We start from the raw sequence: 14,669 nt of genomic DNA on the forward strand, positions 1-14,669 counted from the left end.
ACCTTGTCATTAATATGCCAGTGTGTAATGTTAGCAAGAGGTAAACGTGCAATGGCCCCAATATGGTTCATTCTGTATTGTAAAGAACTGCATCAAATGTTGGGTAGTTTACGGGTTTCCGTTGTCAAGATGGATTTCTATATTCAGTCTTTATTTGTGGCTCAGAACAACTGCCGTAAAATGTAGTACTGTGACCTGTCCCTGGACAGTAGCATGTAGTTTCATTCTGTTCATCGTCCACTGGATGAAACCGATCGTTTAGAAATTCCACATTCGACATAGTGGATACCAATATAATTTCATCTCCAGGTTTGTTTCTTAAAGTCATGTTTATTGCGTTATTCGTGTTATGATGTATAACACTATCTTTACTCTAATTTGGGGGCTATTTCTGTCATTTGTAACTCCGCTAATAATAGTTAAATAACACAACACCGATACGTAACAGTGAAGTTACCTAGCGTTAGCTATACTAGCGATGACTTTCCGTGGTGATATCGATATGAAGCTACTTTCCAGAGAATAAAGGTGAACGTGAAAATACTTATCGTTTAGGTACCAGAAATGTGTGTTATCTTGCTGACTTAACTGTGTAACACGTGTTATATAGTAATACATTGGTTATTTTACTGCGTTGCTGTCTACTTCCTGGGTGCTTGGTAGTCATTGGCATACTTTTTTCATCTACAGGATGTCACCCCCATCCTTGTTAATCTTGTATGGCAGCCAGACCGGGACGGCTCAGGACACAGCCGAACGAATAGGACGTCAGGCCAAGAGGCGGTGGCTGAAAGTCAGGGTGGAGGCGTTGGACAATTACAATGTGGTCAGTGAATTGCGTGGTGGTTTTGTGCATGTGTGACACTGGTAGAACGAGTGGTTACCATTCTACCAGCAGTAACAGTGACAGGCATGGGTTCTTGTTTAATAAATAACATAATAACAGCTCTAATGAAGTCGATTTACACTCACCGGCCACTTTATTGGGTACACTTATCTAGTACCAGGTAGGACCCCTTTTGCCTTCAAAACAGTCTGAATTCTTTGTGGCATGGATTTAACTAGGTGCTGGAAACATTCCTTAGGGATTTTGGTCCATGCTGATTCTATGGCATCGCATGTACGTTTCTGCAGATGCGTTGGCCACACATTCATTCTGCGAAAGGTGCTCTATTCAATTGAGATCTAAGCACTGTTCAGGCCATTGGGGTAAACTGAAGTCACTGTCATGTTTGTGGAACCAGCTTGAGATGATGTGTGCTTCATGATGTGGAAGTATCACCACCTCCATCAGCCTGCATCATTGACACAAAGCCGGATGGATCCATGGATTCATGTTGTTTACGCCCGATTCTGACCCTACCATCTCCATGTTGCAGCAGTGATCAAGATCAGACCTGGCAACATTTTTTCAATCTTCAGTCGTCCAGTTTTGCTGATCCTGTTCTTAGCTGACAGGAGTGGAACCCTGTGTGGACTCCTGCTGTCGTAGCCCATCTGCTTCAAGGTTTGATGTGTGCAGAACAGCATCTCAGAATGCACGACAGTTGTAAAAATTATTTGAGAATTTGCGGCCTTTCTGTTAGCTTGAACCAGTCTGCCCATTCTCCCCTGACCTTGCTCATAAACAAGGTTTTTTTTGGCCTCAGAGCTGCCACTCACGTATGTATGTTTTTTGTTTATCACACCATTCTCTTGTAGAGACTGTAATGTGTAAAAATCCCAGGATGGCAGCTGTTTCTGAGATGCTGGAACCACCACATATAGCACCAAGAATCGTAGCACAGTCAAAGTCACTTAGTTCAGTGGTTCCCAACACTGTTCCTGGAGATCTACCGTCCTGTAAATTTTCATTTCACCCGTAATTTTGGACACCTGTTGAATGAGGCGTGCTTTGTTAGGGTTGGAGTGAACCTACGCTGGCTTAGATCACACATCTTACCCATTCTAATGTTTAGTCAAACAAAAAACTACGCCTCTTAACCATGTCTGCATACCTTATGTATTGAGTTGCAGCCACATGATTCACTGCTTGGAGGAGCATGGTTATTTGTGTTAACCAGTAGGTGTATCTAATTAAGTGGCCGATGAGTGTATTTCTCGGCGGTGATCCTTTCTGGAAACACTTTTTATGGAGTACTACTGTCAATCGAATGAATTGAAGGTCTATTAAAGTTGACTTTATTGCAAGGGGCATTATGTTTATCCCTTACAGGCAAACCTCATTTCTGAGTCCTTGGTGGTATTTGTGTGTGCCACCACTGGCCAAGGTGACCCCCCTGACAACATGAAGGTAAGTAGTATTATATTTGTACTACTTTATAACAGAACAATGGTGACTTGAATCAATGTGATTTTCTGTTGAAATAGTTGAAATGTATTATTTCCCATATTTCTATTGGATTAGGTTTGTTTATACACTTTTGGTGCATGTGTCATTTATGACTATTTATTTATTTTGCTCCTGTAAGAGTCCCCTCAGATACACCAAACAGTGGAAGTATCTGAGTGGTGAAGGAAGGATTGTAGTCTTACCCGGTGCTACTGGAACGGGATTAATTTAATGATATCTCAGTTATCTGACTCCAAAATAATGTTTTAACCTTTCCTCTGTGTTAACAGTTATACATAGAAGGAGACTGCATATGAGTGGCTAAAGCCTTTTTCCGCCAGTAGTGTGGCTCTATACAGATCGCTATCTATCTTTATAGACTAGATATGCCTCTGGCTTGTGTAGCATACATAGATACAATTGTGTATGTTAGTACCTCAAAATCATTAGGTGTGCAGTGGTAAGAGTCAAAGAGGAATGCCAGGTTAAAGTGAATGCAATTTTTTTGTACAGCATGTTCAGTTATGGAAATATACAATGGTACAAAATGTGTGTGTAGTGGAATGGCTATATGCGAATGGCACGCAATGTTGATGAGTCTCCTCGAACCATTCCACTCTTCCTGTTATATACCCAAGGATAAAAGAAAAACCCCATAAAAGAAAAATTGTTTTCCAACACTGCCAACAGGATTACACTGCATATGGAAAACCTAAAGTTTACATAATGCTGATCCAGTAGAATGCTTTGCAACTGCCATAGCACTGTCTCTTTATCAAACCCTGCTGACTCCCTGTCAGCACCGTAAACACAGTCTGTTTTCCTTTGGGGGTCTGATAAGGGGCTCACTTCTGTAAACCACCCTACGCTCCTGTCTCTGAACTGTTCTACCCTCCTCTGCAGAAATTCTGGCGCTTTATCTTCCGGAAGTCTCTGCCAGCTGGTTCCCTGTGTCGCCTGGACTGTGCTGTGTTGGGTTTAGGGGACTCCTCATATCCCAAGTGAGAATCAACCTAGACACTCAGATTATATGTACTAGCTATGTATTACGCAGTGTACTTGACTGATGACCAATGTAAGCACCTTTGACTTAAAATATCCCAAAAGCATTCTCACAGCACATGTGAGTGTGAATGTCCAAAAGACTGATAATTCATGCAGATGAGGTACTACATAACTATTTTTTTTAATAGGTTACATTTGAAAAAATATATAATTTATTTAAATGTCTTTGCTACAGGTTTAATTTTGTTGCTAAGAAGCTTCACAAACGCCTTGTACAGCTGGGAGCCAGCACCCTTCTACCCCTGGGGCTAGCAGATGACCAGCATGACTTGGGGTAAGAGACAAACAGGGAGATAGGACAGGTGTGGCAGGGCAAATAGAACAGAGAAAGACTGAAAAAGTTAGAAATAGTCCATGCAGATGAACTCATTACATTGCAGTGGTTTGTGATGGAATTACCATGTTTTGCTGTTTCTCCTCAATTATTGTTTTTTGTGTTCTGTAGCCCAGATGGAGTTATTGACCCTTGGCTCACTGCATTCTGGGATAGAGTACTGGCTCTCTATCCTCCATCTGGGGGCCTGGACCCACTTGGTGAAGATGAGCTGTAAGATTAAATGGAATGTAATCAATTATATTACATTCCTTAATTATTCATTTCCCCCTTCCATTAATGTTCCTTACTACTTACCCATAGTAATTCCCCACACTTTCCCTGCTACTTTTCCTTTCTTTTTGTAGGATGGGAACCCTCTGAGCCACCAACCTGCTTTTATCGTTTTTTAGTTGTTCTTTTTCATGTATAATGTGATTTTTTTTTAAAACAAAAGTTAAGTAGAAACCATTTAATTTCCTGTGGAGCCAAATTTAAGCTTCTCACGACTGTTCTTACAGACTCCCTCCCAGGTTTGTGTTTCACTTCCTGGATGATGTCACAGAGAATCTCACCATCCAATCAGAGGTCATGGACACAGAGAACCTGAGGCCGCCTTCACAGGTCCATCCTTTCATGGCACGGGTGGTCTCCAACCAGAGAGTGACCCATGCCTCCCACTTTCAGGATGTGCGTCTTATTGAGTTTGACATCACAGGGTCAAACATACAGTGAGTCACCAAGCGCGCCCCCCCCCCCCCACCCCCCAACAAAATTCATAAGAATAATTTTGGTTGAAATAAGGTTGAGTGTGTGAAATCAAGGCACCTGTCTAATGCCTGAGACATGATTATGGCTGTCTAATGGGGTTGCAGGGACATGCCTGTGCTGCTGAATGCTGGGAAACGCTGATGCTGCTGTGCTAACTGTCCATGTGGTTGGCAGGTACAGCGCCGGAGATGTGGTGGTGGTCCATCCCAAGAACTGCTCTGAGGACGTGGAGCAGGTCTGCCAGATGCTGAGACTGGATCCCACGCGGCGGTTCATGTTGAGGCCAGCAGAAGACGAGACAGGTCAGGGCAGTGTGTTTAAGTTGAAGTGAATACGCAATCCCTAACCCTAACCCTAACCCTAACCCTAACCCTAACCCTCTCCTGTTTTTCTATTTAGATTAGATTAGATTACATTACAATACAGGCATTTAGCAGACGCTCTTATCCAGAGCGATGTACAGCAAGTGCATCAGTTCAAAGTGCAGAGGTGCAGAAAAACACACTAGAGTGAAGTAAAGATCGTAGTGCCAGAAGTGGCCACATAGATCAGGACTCCAACCCTGTAGGGTAACCTGTTGAGCAAATGAACAAAACAATCCTGCCAAGTACAAAACTAGCACTGAAATCACATTTGCCGAATCAGAATAAAACAAAACAATCCTGCCAAATACAAAACAAACGAGATCGCATTAGCCTAACTAGGTACATTGAGGTAAATAGAGTAGAGCTAAACTAGAGGCTAGGGAGGGGGGGGGAGAGGTGCAGCCTGAAGAGATGAGTCTTTAGTCTAGTAATAGATTAGCATTAACTCTTCCCAAAGGTACTTAATGTGTGGCCCTGGCATAAAAGACGATGCACAGTTAATTGCACTGTATGTTGACACACCAGAACGCAGGTGATATGTTTGAACGACATCTTGGGCCTGTTGTGTGGTGCATCCAGCTGACGTACTCATTCATAGTGCAGTGGTGCGTCCCACATTCTGGTATCGAGTTTTGGTCATGCCAGTGCTAGCTGTGATGGAGTGTCCTGGGGTTTGATGCATAACTGTTCATTGTCATTCCGGGAGGGAGGGTCTCAGGTGGCAGGATATTCCCAGCTTTAATATGATCTCATGTAAAAGCACTTGGTCTAGATGATTGGGTACTTGCAGTTCACTTGTACCAGTTGCACAAGTTGTACAGGTTAGGCAGTTCTCCAGCAGCTGCTATGCTCAGCTGATAGACTGCAGAGCGAAAAGAAGGTTTTGCTGTCAGAACACATTTTGGAGGGTCCACGTGCAAGTGAACACCCTCCTGAACTGGCAGTGGAGGTTGCAGCGAAAGGATAGGCCTGCAGTAATAACTGACCATTCCAAATGGCAGTGAAACTCAAAACAATCACCTGCGAATTAGAAATACGAAAAAAGTTCAGACAGTTTGTTCTGTGGTTCTCCCCGGTAGTGCCCGCCCGCCTGTCTCAGCCGTGCACCCTGGGATACCTCCTGGAGAGCTTCCTGGACATAGGTAGCGTGCCTCGCCGCTCGTTCTTTGAGCTGCTCTTCTGCTTCGCCACGAACAAGCTGGAGAAGGAGAAACTGATGGAGTTCTGCTCGGCGGAGGGCCAGGAGGATTTATACGCCTACTGCAACCGGCCTCGGCGCACAGCCATCGAGGTGAGGTCAGGAGGAGCCATGCGCAGTACTGACATCATTGAATCTGAGAAAAGAAATGAACCACAGCATCGTTAGCAGCGCATGGGGGACCGCCTGTCACAGCCGTGTCTGATTATTAACAATAGCAGTACAATAATTATAGTCATCATCGCTATCATCGTCATTATCACGCATGTTATTTATATAGCACATTTTAGCTTTAAAAAAGTTATTTATTTGTGGTCTGTGTAAATCCAATGTCGGAAGGTGTGCGTATATTACTGTGCAGTATACACGGTGGCCTTCAGTGCTGTTCTGCCTGCAGGTCCTAGCGGATTTCCCCCACACCGCAGCTGACCTTACGGTGGATTACCTGCTGGACCTCTTCCCAGAAATCCAGCCTCGCTCCTTCTCCATCGCCTCCTCACTGCTGGTACAGTATGACGCCTGGAAGGCTGAGCCAATAGCAAAGCACTCTGTGGTGATTGGTGTGGAATGAAAAGGGATACATGCTTGTTGTTTAAAAGTAAATAACGGGCTACTTGTAATGTAGCCGGCTGCCCCACGGTGCATGATTGGCCATGACATCACCAAGGGAGGCAGATTTGATAATCGGGACCGTTCTCGTCTCAGTTCGTGTCTACCTGCAGTCTGCCTGAACTAGCTGTGGATGAAATGCCCTGCTTAGGTGCAATGACTGAAACAGATGCAAGGGCTGGTAATATGTGCTTTTGAGGAAAAGAGGCTGTACCCTCCTGAATTGATGGAGGGCAATGCAGCACCTCCTACAAATATTTTTGGTACAATTCGGAAAAAAAATTTGTTGGAAAAAAAGTAGCCTCTAGTGTTTGTGAAATTCATTCTCAAGCATTTTGCACCTGTTGTATCCTCCAGGCACACCCCAATAGGATCCACATTCTCCTAGCTGTAGTCAAGTACAAAACTAGACTGCAGAAGCCACGCAAAGGCCTCTGTTCAACCTGGCTGGCCTCCTTGGACCCCACACAAGGTATGCCAGCTACTGGGGTGGATCACCAGTATCTTTGGTTTTCTATTTGCAGTCTTTTGTGGTCCTAAGGCAGAAATTCTGCATGTGTTTGTTTGAAATAATAAAACTAATTTTGTTTAATCTTAAGAGGTTTTGCTCCTGGTCCATCAATTGTGTGTTCTAAATGTAGGTTTTAACAAACTACTTCTACTCTGATTTTGCACTGTTAAGTTAGAAAACTGAACGCAATACCCATTGCTGTGATTTCCTCGCAGCGTTGTAATTTAACTCTAAATTTTGGAACGTACCATATTTCAGGGGAGGTCCATGTCCCACTGTGGGTGAAGAAGGGCTTACTGAGGTTCCCCAGTGACCCTGCCAGTGCGGTTATAATGGTAGGTCCTGGAACGGGGGTGGCTCCATTCAGGTCCGCACTGCAAGAGAGGATAGCCCAAGACAAGAGTGGTAGGACCTCATTCCTCATTTTTTTTCATCCAGAAGGTTAATCAGGTACAAAAAATTCATACAGTATATAGTGAAATATACAGATATTTAATAAAATATTTTAGCATTACTTGGGCATGGTTTCATGAATACTGAAACTGTATGAATGTATGTAAAAATGTATGTATAAACAGTAAATTATTATTATTGTTATTATTATTGGTAGTAGCAGTAATAGTAGTATTTCACCCAGCACCTGGAGTGCATGCAGTATCTCTCATCCAATGGCTGCATTACACAATGCCATTAGTCTGTTGCTTTTAGTTTGTCATGCTCTGTTCTACACGGCTAATTCATAAATATCAACCCTCCATGGCAGGCAATGTGCTATTTTTCGGCTGTCGCTCTTCGTCCAAGGACTTCTACTGCCGGCATGAGTGGGAGGAGTTGGAGCGAGCGGGGCAGCTGACCCTCTTCACTGCATTCTCCCGAGACCAGGTCAGAGAGAGGCATGCAAATACGCATGTACCTATGCATGCTTGCGCGTGCACACCCACACACGCACACACACACACAATAACACAATTACACAATATCCTGTGGTGGGAAATACAATGCAGCACCCTGTCCAGCAGCCTAACTAATATGGTGTAATAGATAACATAGTGGGCCTCTGCTGTGCATAGGGGATCAATCCAATTAAGTGTCTGTCTGTGCAGGAGGACAAGATCTATGTGCAGCATCGAGTGAAGGAGCAGGCTGCGCTGCTGTGGGACCTCATCACCAATAGCAACGGTCATTTCTACATTGCTGGGTAAGTTCTCTGTGAACCGATACATTCAAAGGACCTCACAATTCTATGGCTCTTTGAGTCTACTCCAGTCTGAAAGCTTCCCAAAGACTTTTTAAGAATGGTGCAAAGAGTAAATCTGGGGAAACGGTCTATATATTGCATTAGTTAGAGCTGAACACCATGTTTCTTCCTCAGGTGTGAAGGAGTTAAATAAAGTTAATTATTCATGTGATTTTTTTAACTGATTATAAGATCACTTGTGATTGTTAGTCTAAACTGCCTGTTTCTAGGCTTGTTTGTGACAATATCCATTTAAAACTATCAGGAACATACCCAGAAAGAGTGGCAGAAATCTCCCAAATGCAGTGAACTCCGTCTCTTTCTCATGTGTTCTTTTAGTCAGCTGTTAAAATTAAGTTAAAAAAAAAAAAAAAATTCCAAAAAAAAAACCAATGTATTTGCAATGTATTTCCAGTTGCACAAATATGAGTGAATGATAATGACATCATCCATCATAAAGTAGACAGGAATGTACCCTGGTAATTAAACACATTGCAAAACATTTTCAGTATACTTTCATTGACTTATAAAATTTTATTCTCTCTCTCATTCTGTGACCCTCTCTTTGTTTCATCCGCCTGCGCCACCAGCAATGCCAAGGACATGCCAACGGCTGTGTGTGATGCCCTGAAGGAGGCATTCCAGAGTGAGGGGGGCGTGAGTGCTTCCCAGGCTGAGGACATGTTTAATACCATGGAGAGGACAGGCCGCTTCCAGAGCGAGACCTGGGCCTGATCCCAGATCAGTGACACAAGCTGCAAGCTTTTTTTTTTTTTTTTTTTTACAGAAATGATGATGGGGATATCTTTTTTTTTCAGAAAAATGGAACTGAGTAGCACTACAGTAAAACAAAACACCCCATGTTATATTATTTTTCTACCCTGTATATCCTGTATTTCGAAATGTGTGAATTGAACCCCTTTACTCATTCTAAACTCTCACCAGTTTATCAAGATGAAACAATGTGTAATACAAATATGTTAAATTATCATGTGGTGTATGCAATACATATTGTTCTTATGTGAAAATTACGAAAAACGAAATACAAAAATGCATAATTAAACTTTAAAACGTAAGGTTTTTGTCTTCATTACATATTAAGCTTGATGGTTTTCAGAATGAAACTTCTCAATTTCAAGAAAAAAGCAAGAGTGTATAAGCAGTTCGTTTGTGTGCACATTTGCGTTTAGCAAGTAGGCAGCGTACCACCTTGTTGGCCAACTAGTTAAAATGTTGTGAAATGTACGTTATCTTTCAGTAAGTGTGACAGAAATGTAGCTAACATTAAATTAAAAAAATAAATAAAATAAATTGGCATAGCTATACATAAACATCCGTCCAGCAAACTGTAGCGAAAGCTGTAGCCAATCCGAACAGAGCTTTCAGTACAATGCTTCCTTCCGGTTTCTTGTTTGGTGAGTTGGTGTGGCTCGTTAGTGTTGTTTTGTAAATTGAACGCATATGCAGTAATATGTTTCAAGAAGTGTTTATCAATGCAACTAGACGGCCTGCATGATTTTGAGCTGTAAAACGTTCGTTTCCAATTACAGATTTTATTGTCTTGAAGAAGTGAAGATGGCTGGCTGGCTAGCTAGCTAGCTAGACACAAGATGCACATGAACTTCGCTGCCTAGCTAGTGACGTTACTAGTAGTAATACTTGAGTGAACGGATATTCTATGACCCTTATTTGCTGTTGTTGTCTTTAGCCATGTTGTTGGGTGTATGAATCTGACCTGTCAGCTGACAAAACCCCACCAGATATCCGACTGTTCTACGAAGTAAGAGCGAGTCGTGTGACTCATTCAAAACATATGGCCACAACAGGTTCGGAATGATACGATGAGCAGGATAACCCGCACGTAGTCAAGGGCGGAACCCACACCGAAATACAATACGCGTTATATATCATTTGGTTGCTGAGTGCAAACATTGTTTGCATACTTGGCTAATGTTTCCATTAAGCGGAGACCAGGCGTTACTTGTTTCGCAATTTTTCAGAGAATGACGAGGCAAAACTGCTGGGGAGTAGCTCATTCTGTTGCTGCTTTGGAATGGAGTGGAGAATCCAGGAAAAAAGCCTTCTGCACTTTAACTTGCACAGCAAATCTCTTCGAACACTGATGTTAAACGCACATAACTTTTATGTTTGTCGATAAACAGTATCGATGAAGTTACAAACTGCATCTTATGTTTGCTGTGGATAAAAATCCACACGCAGCTTCAAATCCAATATTGATATATTTGTGCATCTACACGAATAATGGCATTTCTCCATGAACTGACAAACGTAATGGAAGGCGACAGTTAATTGAGTTCGTGTTTTTCTAAATCGGCTAATCTGATCGCACTGTCCACCTCTGACGCGCTATTTATTTTTTCCCTGGCGACGAATAGAGGGCAGGGCGATAGAAAGCATGCCCTTTCTACATGGCTTTCGCAGGATCGTTTACGAGTACCAGCCACTGGTGGATGCCGTGTTGAGCGTCGTAGGGGTGGAGGAGAATGCAAGTCCCCAGGGCAGGTGAGGATAAAGCTATATCTTATATTTTTAAAAAAGGTATTGACTGGTGAGTAAACTGTTGTGGTTATTGCTAACATTAATATCTATAAATTGAAACCTTAATTGAAAGTGTTTTGGAAGAAGTCATTGGTCTAAATATTGTAAAATTAAAGTTAGGTAAGGCATTTTAAGTCCTGAGACCATTTACAACTCATAGCTTCACTGTGTGAATGATTCATATGCTAAAGCAAATACCTGGGTTTTACACAGTCTAGCTGCCCATTAAAAACACCCTAGCTGCCCTTTAAAAACAGCCACGATCTAATGGGCACTTAACCTGTGATCTGCGTTGATTTTAACATAACTGTGTGCAAAACTTAACTAGAATTTTTCATTCTATGCTAACAGGAGCAGTAATGTAGAGAACAAGGGCGCCCTCTGCCATTCACTGGTGGAGTTGCTGGAGAAAGAGTCACAGTCTGCGGTATTTCAGGAGGGGATAAGCTATTCCCTGTTCAAAGTTGCAGAGCATGGTTTGGTCTTTGCTGCTGAGGTTCTCCTGCGCTATGGGGCAGACCTGAACTTTGAGGGTGAGTACCACCGATAGAAGGGACAGTTTTACATCGATGATAAAAAAAAAGTCAAGACATTTATCGCTAAGATGAAACAAGCTTGTAGCAAATCAGTTTGTGAATGGCATGATTCTCTTGCATTCATAAAGAGAGAAATGAAATGGAACTATTATCAATATTCAGAATTATCACTGACTGTACTCTTATTTCTTCCCTTTTACTTTTTTGAGTAAGGCTGTGTACCTAAGTGTGTTAATCTCGAAAATAATAGTTAAAAAATATTCAGAACATAAAATCCTGTTTCACTCAGACCCCGTGTCATACTACAACCCCCTGCACATAGCAGTATTGAGGAACAGGCCTGAAATGGTGCAGGCCCTGGTGCGCCAAGGGGCCAACGTCAACAAACGGGATCGGGTGAGTCTGGCGGGTGGAGGCGCCAGTGGCCTCGCGCCGCGGCTTCTCTGATTGGCACCGACGCGCTCTCACGCGATTCGCTATTGGCCTGAACACACTGCGTCTCTGCGCAGATCCACGAGTGCAGCCCATTGGACCTGGCCAGCGAGGAGCTGGAGAGGCTGCCCTGCTTACGCGTTCTCCTCGATTTGGGGGCCGACATCAACGCCAGGGACAAGAGCGGTACCGTGGCAGTGCTTGTGGTTTTTACATTTTCTTAAATTAAAATGCACAAATGCATTTCTGACAGATATTGGATGTGCTTGTTCCTCACAGGAAAGACAGCGTTGCTCCACGCGTTTGCCGTCAGCGATGGAATCACTGTGAACAACATAGCCAACATTCAGCTGCTTCTGGAGAAAGGTATCTCCTCCCATTTACCCCTTGTTTCCAAACGCTCCCACAAGTGTGGTAGACATTCACAGGTAGGCTGTTTATGATCAACAGGTTGCACAAGGTTACAAAGCGGACTGATATCCCACTGTCCTTGAAGGGTCATGGGTAATGTATTTTTAGAGTAAGCAAAACAAGTCCATCCTTTTTCAAACTCACTGCATTGATTTTAGTTAATAATACCTAGTAATGTCAGTCTGCTTACATTACATTTTGCTGATTTGTACATTAAGCCCACTACCAAAAGTCTGTGGTGACTGGTATTTGCTTCCAACAGCATCTGTAAGCTTGTGTCTGCAAACGTAGAATATTTTGAAATTAACGTTTAAACTGTAATTGTGGAAGTAGCCCTGTTCCATGATTACTTTGACTTTTGAAGAGAAATAGTGTGTGTACTCTTCTTTTGCTGTCAATGTGATGATTTTACTGTGAATATTTACTACTGCAGAAATTAGAAGCAAAATTATAAAATGTGGCAAGTAAAAAGCTTATTGGTTGGAGTCCCTAGGGCTGGGTGATATGCCACAACAGTAATTATTGAATGCAATAACGGTCTTCACCACCATGTGGTGTATTACCTTTCCTTTTGTCTTTCTTTTTAATTATACCTGAAGCGGTTGTGAACAACTAAACTTAAAGAGGCTGTGTGAAAAGCTTCTGGAGAAAAAAACCCAATCACTGATATCTACGAGGTGTTGATAAGGACACAAGCTGGGTGGCAAGGTGAAGGCCCTGCCCCTGCCACACCGGCTGAAAGAGTTCCTGCTTCCTGAAATCACATATAAACCCAGACCCGGCCAGGACTGCTTTAAGCCACACCGTGCCCACGGCCGCTATCGCATTCGATAATTATCATCGTGGTGTATCACCCAGCCCTAGGAGCCCCGCACTGCTTTACATGTCCTTTTGTGTCCTTGTGCGTCCTTCAGGTGCGGACGTCCGGGCTGCCACGGAGGAGGGGGAGACGGCTCTGTCCTCGCTGGTCTTCCTGGTGAAGGAGGCGCTGGAGGGCAACGCGGAGGACGTGCGCGAGGCGGGCCGCTTCTGCCTGGCCGCCACGCGGCTCCTGCTGGCCCACGGCGCCGACCCCAGCGGCTGCGAGGGCGATGGTGGGGAGGGGGAGCCCTCCCTCACCCAGACCTGCCTGGAGCACTTCGACCTGCTCTTCCCTCTGGCCGTGCTGCTGCTGCAGAGCGAAGCTGCCTTCCGCTGCCCCTGCCCGGGCGCCCCCTGCTGGACGGGACAGGGGCTGATCTTCGGCCGGCTGGAAGCCGCCCTCCGGGAGAACCCCGGCTCGGCGGAGGAGGTGGCGGCGGCGGCGGCGGCGGCGGCGGCGGGCGAGGTCTTCGCCCAGGCGGAGTTCCTCCTGGACCTAGCTCAGGTGACCTCGCCGACCCTCCCGCTCACCTGCGGGCTGGGCCTCCCCGTCGCCTCAGAGCTGGACCGCCACGGCCGAGCGGTCCTGGAGTTCCGCCGCCGCGTCTGGAGCCGGGAGTGCGGCCCGCCCCCCCTGCGCAGCCTCTGCCGGGCCTTCATCCGCCGGAGCCTGCAGCCGTGGCCGCTGGACGGCAAGGTGAAGGCCCTGCCCCTGCCGCACCGGCTGAAAGAGTACCTGCTTCCCGAAATCACCTATAAACCCAAACCCGGCCAGGACTGCTTCAAGCCACACCGCCCCCTCCGGTGAACCAACTGCGGCCACCAGAGGGCAGTGCAAGGCATGGTGGGAAGAGGCTCAAGCCCTCCTTGCCTTTCTAATGTGACTGGTCAGTTTACCAGCATGGCAGTCAGTTAGTGGCATTAAAATTTATGCCCGGCTTTTTCCCTTGAAGGTTTTGGACAAGGATATGGAATTTCTGAAATGCACATGGATGTGGACTGTGGCAATTTGAATAAAGGTTTATACATATTCATGTGTGAAGTGTATAACTGGTATTCTGAAATGTGTAAACATCAAAGGCTTGTGCTGCTGGGATAGCTCAGCTGGAATGCAGCTAAGATCTGGGGTGGAAAGACTTATTTTTCACAACAATAAAGCCTTTAATGTACTGAGCCTGATTTTTTTCTTAGGTTAATGGTTTCACTTTTGTAGTGGTAATGAGTGAAATACACATTTGTGCTGCATAGGTTTTTTTAAAAATCATTATTTGTTACCCATGCACATACTCATGCAAAAATTCTGCCTGAATACTTTGAGCCATTTGCAAAGTTCATAAGACCCATTTTCCATTCACACACTAGTTAAAAGAAAGTTATAGTGCATAGTAGGATGGTTTAAATAAAGAAAAGTATGTAAGTTATCACGCTGACATTTTGTCTGATACAATCTGTTCGATACAAAATGTAAT

The 14,669-nt window shown here is 44.2% G+C and overlaps 2 protein-coding genes across 4 annotated transcripts; both read left to right on the forward strand.

Moving 5' to 3' along the window:
• Nucleotides 1-37: 37 nt before the first annotated feature.
• ndor1 (NADPH dependent diflavin oxidoreductase 1) lies at nucleotides 38-9,477 on the forward strand. Of its 2 annotated transcripts, none has more exons than XM_035436186.1 (15): nucleotides 38-309; nucleotides 691-826; nucleotides 2,216-2,293; nucleotides 3,236-3,333; nucleotides 3,573-3,671; nucleotides 3,843-3,944; nucleotides 4,232-4,441; nucleotides 4,656-4,783; nucleotides 5,926-6,137; nucleotides 6,442-6,549; nucleotides 7,011-7,125; nucleotides 7,423-7,569; nucleotides 7,928-8,046; nucleotides 8,268-8,362; nucleotides 8,992-9,477. In XM_035436186.1, exons 2-15 carry the CDS (start codon nucleotides 692-694, stop codon nucleotides 9,134-9,136), a joined length of 1,791 nt encoding a protein of 596 aa, XP_035292077.1. In that variant the 5' UTR covers nucleotides 38-309; nucleotide 691; the 3' UTR covers nucleotides 9,137-9,477. The 2 variants fall into 2 exon arrangements, with proteins under 2 accessions (XP_035292077.1, XP_035292078.1); XM_035436187.1 differs by having other exon boundaries at nucleotides 39-309; nucleotides 727-826.
• Nucleotides 9,478-9,758: 281 nt separating this feature from the next.
• On the forward strand, nucleotides 9,759-14,379 carry asb6 (ankyrin repeat and SOCS box containing 6). 2 transcript variants are annotated; one of them, XM_035436188.1, is made up of 7 exons: nucleotides 9,759-9,816; nucleotides 10,798-10,924; nucleotides 11,312-11,493; nucleotides 11,786-11,892; nucleotides 12,006-12,114; nucleotides 12,208-12,294; nucleotides 13,254-14,379. In XM_035436188.1, exons 1-7 carry the CDS (start codon nucleotides 9,792-9,794, stop codon nucleotides 14,006-14,008), a joined length of 1,392 nt encoding a protein of 463 aa, XP_035292079.1. In that variant the 5' UTR covers nucleotides 9,759-9,791; the 3' UTR covers nucleotides 14,009-14,379. The 2 variants fall into 2 exon arrangements, with proteins under 2 accessions (XP_035292079.1, XP_035292080.1); XM_035436189.1 differs by lacking the exon at nucleotides 9,759-9,816 and adding an exon at nucleotides 9,823-10,181.
• Nucleotides 14,380-14,669: the final 290 nt, after the last annotated feature.

The sequence above is a fragment of the Anguilla anguilla genome, chromosome 10, assembly GCF_013347855.1.
Source record: "Anguilla anguilla isolate fAngAng1 chromosome 10, fAngAng1.pri, whole genome shotgun sequence".
In the NCBI taxonomy this organism is placed as follows: domain Eukaryota; kingdom Metazoa; phylum Chordata; class Actinopteri; order Anguilliformes; family Anguillidae; genus Anguilla; species Anguilla anguilla.